Source organism: Anastrepha obliqua, chromosome 3 (assembly GCF_027943255.1).
Source record: "Anastrepha obliqua isolate idAnaObli1 chromosome 3, idAnaObli1_1.0, whole genome shotgun sequence".
Taxonomy (NCBI): Eukaryota; Metazoa; Arthropoda; class Insecta; order Diptera; family Tephritidae; genus Anastrepha; species Anastrepha obliqua.
This window is the reverse complement of record NC_072894.1, coordinates 143,844,971-143,847,248: the sequence shown is the minus strand read 5'-3', so window position 1 is coordinate 143,847,248 and position 2,278 is coordinate 143,844,971. Positions and strand designations below refer to the sequence as shown.

The 2,278-nt window shown below is 35.4% G+C and overlaps 1 protein-coding gene across 1 annotated transcript; it reads right to left on the bottom strand.

Annotated features, from left to right (window-relative positions):
* Positions 1 to 329: 329 nt before the first annotated feature.
* LOC129240148 (uncharacterized) lies at positions 330 to 970 on the bottom strand. The gene is made up of 2 exons (XM_054875713.1): positions 923 to 970; positions 330 to 862 (listed from the first exon to the last, which is right to left on the bottom strand). Exons 1-2 carry the CDS (start codon positions 932 to 934, stop codon positions 440 to 442), a joined length of 435 nt encoding a protein of 144 aa, XP_054731688.1. The 5' UTR covers positions 935 to 970; the 3' UTR covers positions 330 to 439.
* Between the last annotated feature and the right edge of the window lie 1,308 nt (positions 971 to 2,278).

Genomic DNA, 2,278 nt, shown 5'->3' with positions numbered 1-2,278 from the left:
ATTAAATTTAAAATTAACTACAACCCTCAGAATTATGACTCTGACCATTCACTTGAAATCGACGCCGGTGAAGCAAATCATCTCACTACAATAGGCCAAACAATAAGAGACCAAATAAGATATTTCTTGCTAAATTTTTCTCGAAATTAAAAATATAATTTTTTATTTATTTTTATCACATACTTTATTTATCACATAAAAATGTTCGTCAGTCGTAAATACTTAAATACTAAAGAATACAAAAGTAAATCACATAAAATCCAAAACCTTATAAAATAAAAAAATCTCCAATGAATACTTAAAACTAAAATATAAAATAACAGGTAGTCATGTCCCTAAGCTGTCACGTAGGGCTTCTAGTTGCAGTCTTTTAATTTCAAGGTCAATCTCACGCGGATGCGATGTTTCTCCTCTTTTATGGCCAGCATTCTCTCTTGCGCTAGCACCAGTCTGTCGAGTCCAAACTCCTTTGGAATTCATGCATAGATTTAAAATTTACTTGGAGCAACGCCAGCTTCTCGTCACTTCCACTCTTTTTCCCCGGTGTTCTGCTTCGCGGAGTTTTGGTGCAGACAGGAGTGTACATTGATGGGCCTGGTAAGGAACTGTGACAAGAGTTTGCCTCCTCCTCATTGCATTCACTGCCACTGATGTTGCGTGGTGTTCGCGCACTTGGGGAACTTCCAAACGCTGGAACATTTTGGATTCCCTCTACACAAGCCTCGAGTCCAGCTGCTTCGATTAGTATCTCCTCACTGGCAGTAATCACCTTTTCGGTAAAAGGTCCTCCACCAGTCCGCTGTTTAGAAGCTTTGTTGAAAGAGAGCTTTTTTTTTGCCTGATACTTCTGATCAGCAAAAACCTATAAAAACCAAGAATAATAATAAGCTTTCAAAATATTGTATATCATTTATATACACACCTTCCTCCACATCTTGGCATCTTTAACTGGGGGCCCAATAGCATTCAATTTCGTTGCCAGCTCCTCCCACAGTCTACCTGTCGTATATCTGCCTTGCGCGGTATTCGGCAGTTGGTTTTTTGCCAAGCCGGGGTTGTTGGCCATATACTCCACCATCAGATCTTTTTGGGTGGGGTTGAGTTTATTAAAATTCTTCCTATAATAAATTTATTATAAAAACCATATTTAATTATATATTTTTACAATTTACTTACATCATTTCTTTAATTTGGTGGTTTACGAGCGGCTGTCGGTGTTCGAATGACAGTACGATCAATCGAGTACGTTCAGCACTCGTTCACAATTGTCATGATACGAAACTACAATAAGAAGGTACGTTCACGTACGCCATACTCCGAAATATGCATTTCTCAGTGACGAGTGGTACGTTCGCGAATGTGATGATTCGAACCCAGTTTTGTTGCCGACTTACGAGGTGAACTTAATTGTTTGTATTTCTTTCTCGCGTATAAATATGGGACATTTTTTGTCGAGAGTGGTGTGATTAGTATATTTCAGCACGTTCGCATCACAATTTTCGTCGTTTATATTCTAATTGCTTGCACAGTTATGGTAGGACTTTGAACTTTTGCAGAATTTAGCGACGTGATTGAATTTAAAACAATTTTTGCATCGCATAGGTGGGGGTATATGGGCGAACTGTTGATTTTATATAGCCGATATGTATTTTTGTTGGTAAAGTTGTTATAGCAAATGTTAATATAATTAACCCTGTTTCAATAAGGTCATTATTCACTTTTTTAAGAATATTTTTCACTTCGCATACGTTTTTGGGTTTCAGTTCTTCGAGGATTTCACTCTCGGGTATTGATCGTACTTCGTTGCAATATATTACTCCTTTTGAATAATTAAGTGTCTTGTGTCTTAATTTCAACGATTGTATTTGAAAGCGCTGTTAGCTTGTGAGCCGTTTTTGGTTTTGATTAAAATTTGGCCGCTAATAATTTTTTACAATGTTCCACTTCGCCGCTAAAAGAATTGATTGCTTTTTGAATCAGAAATGGTGATATATTGTTTAAATTGTCTGAATCGAATACTTAGAGAAGTAGTTTGCGACTGAAAGGGGTTTATTTTGGAAGAACAGTCGTTCGAATTAAATTTTTAAATAGCAAAATTTAAAGTCCAGAAATGAATATGAAAATAAGAAAATGGAAAATGTTCCTGTGATTTTTAATTATAAAATTAAAATAATAATTACAGCTTACGTTTTATATATTATTAATACAAAAAGGTGCGAATCACGTAAGTAAAAAAATATGCATATATTAGTGATAAGAATTTTTGATTTGATATATT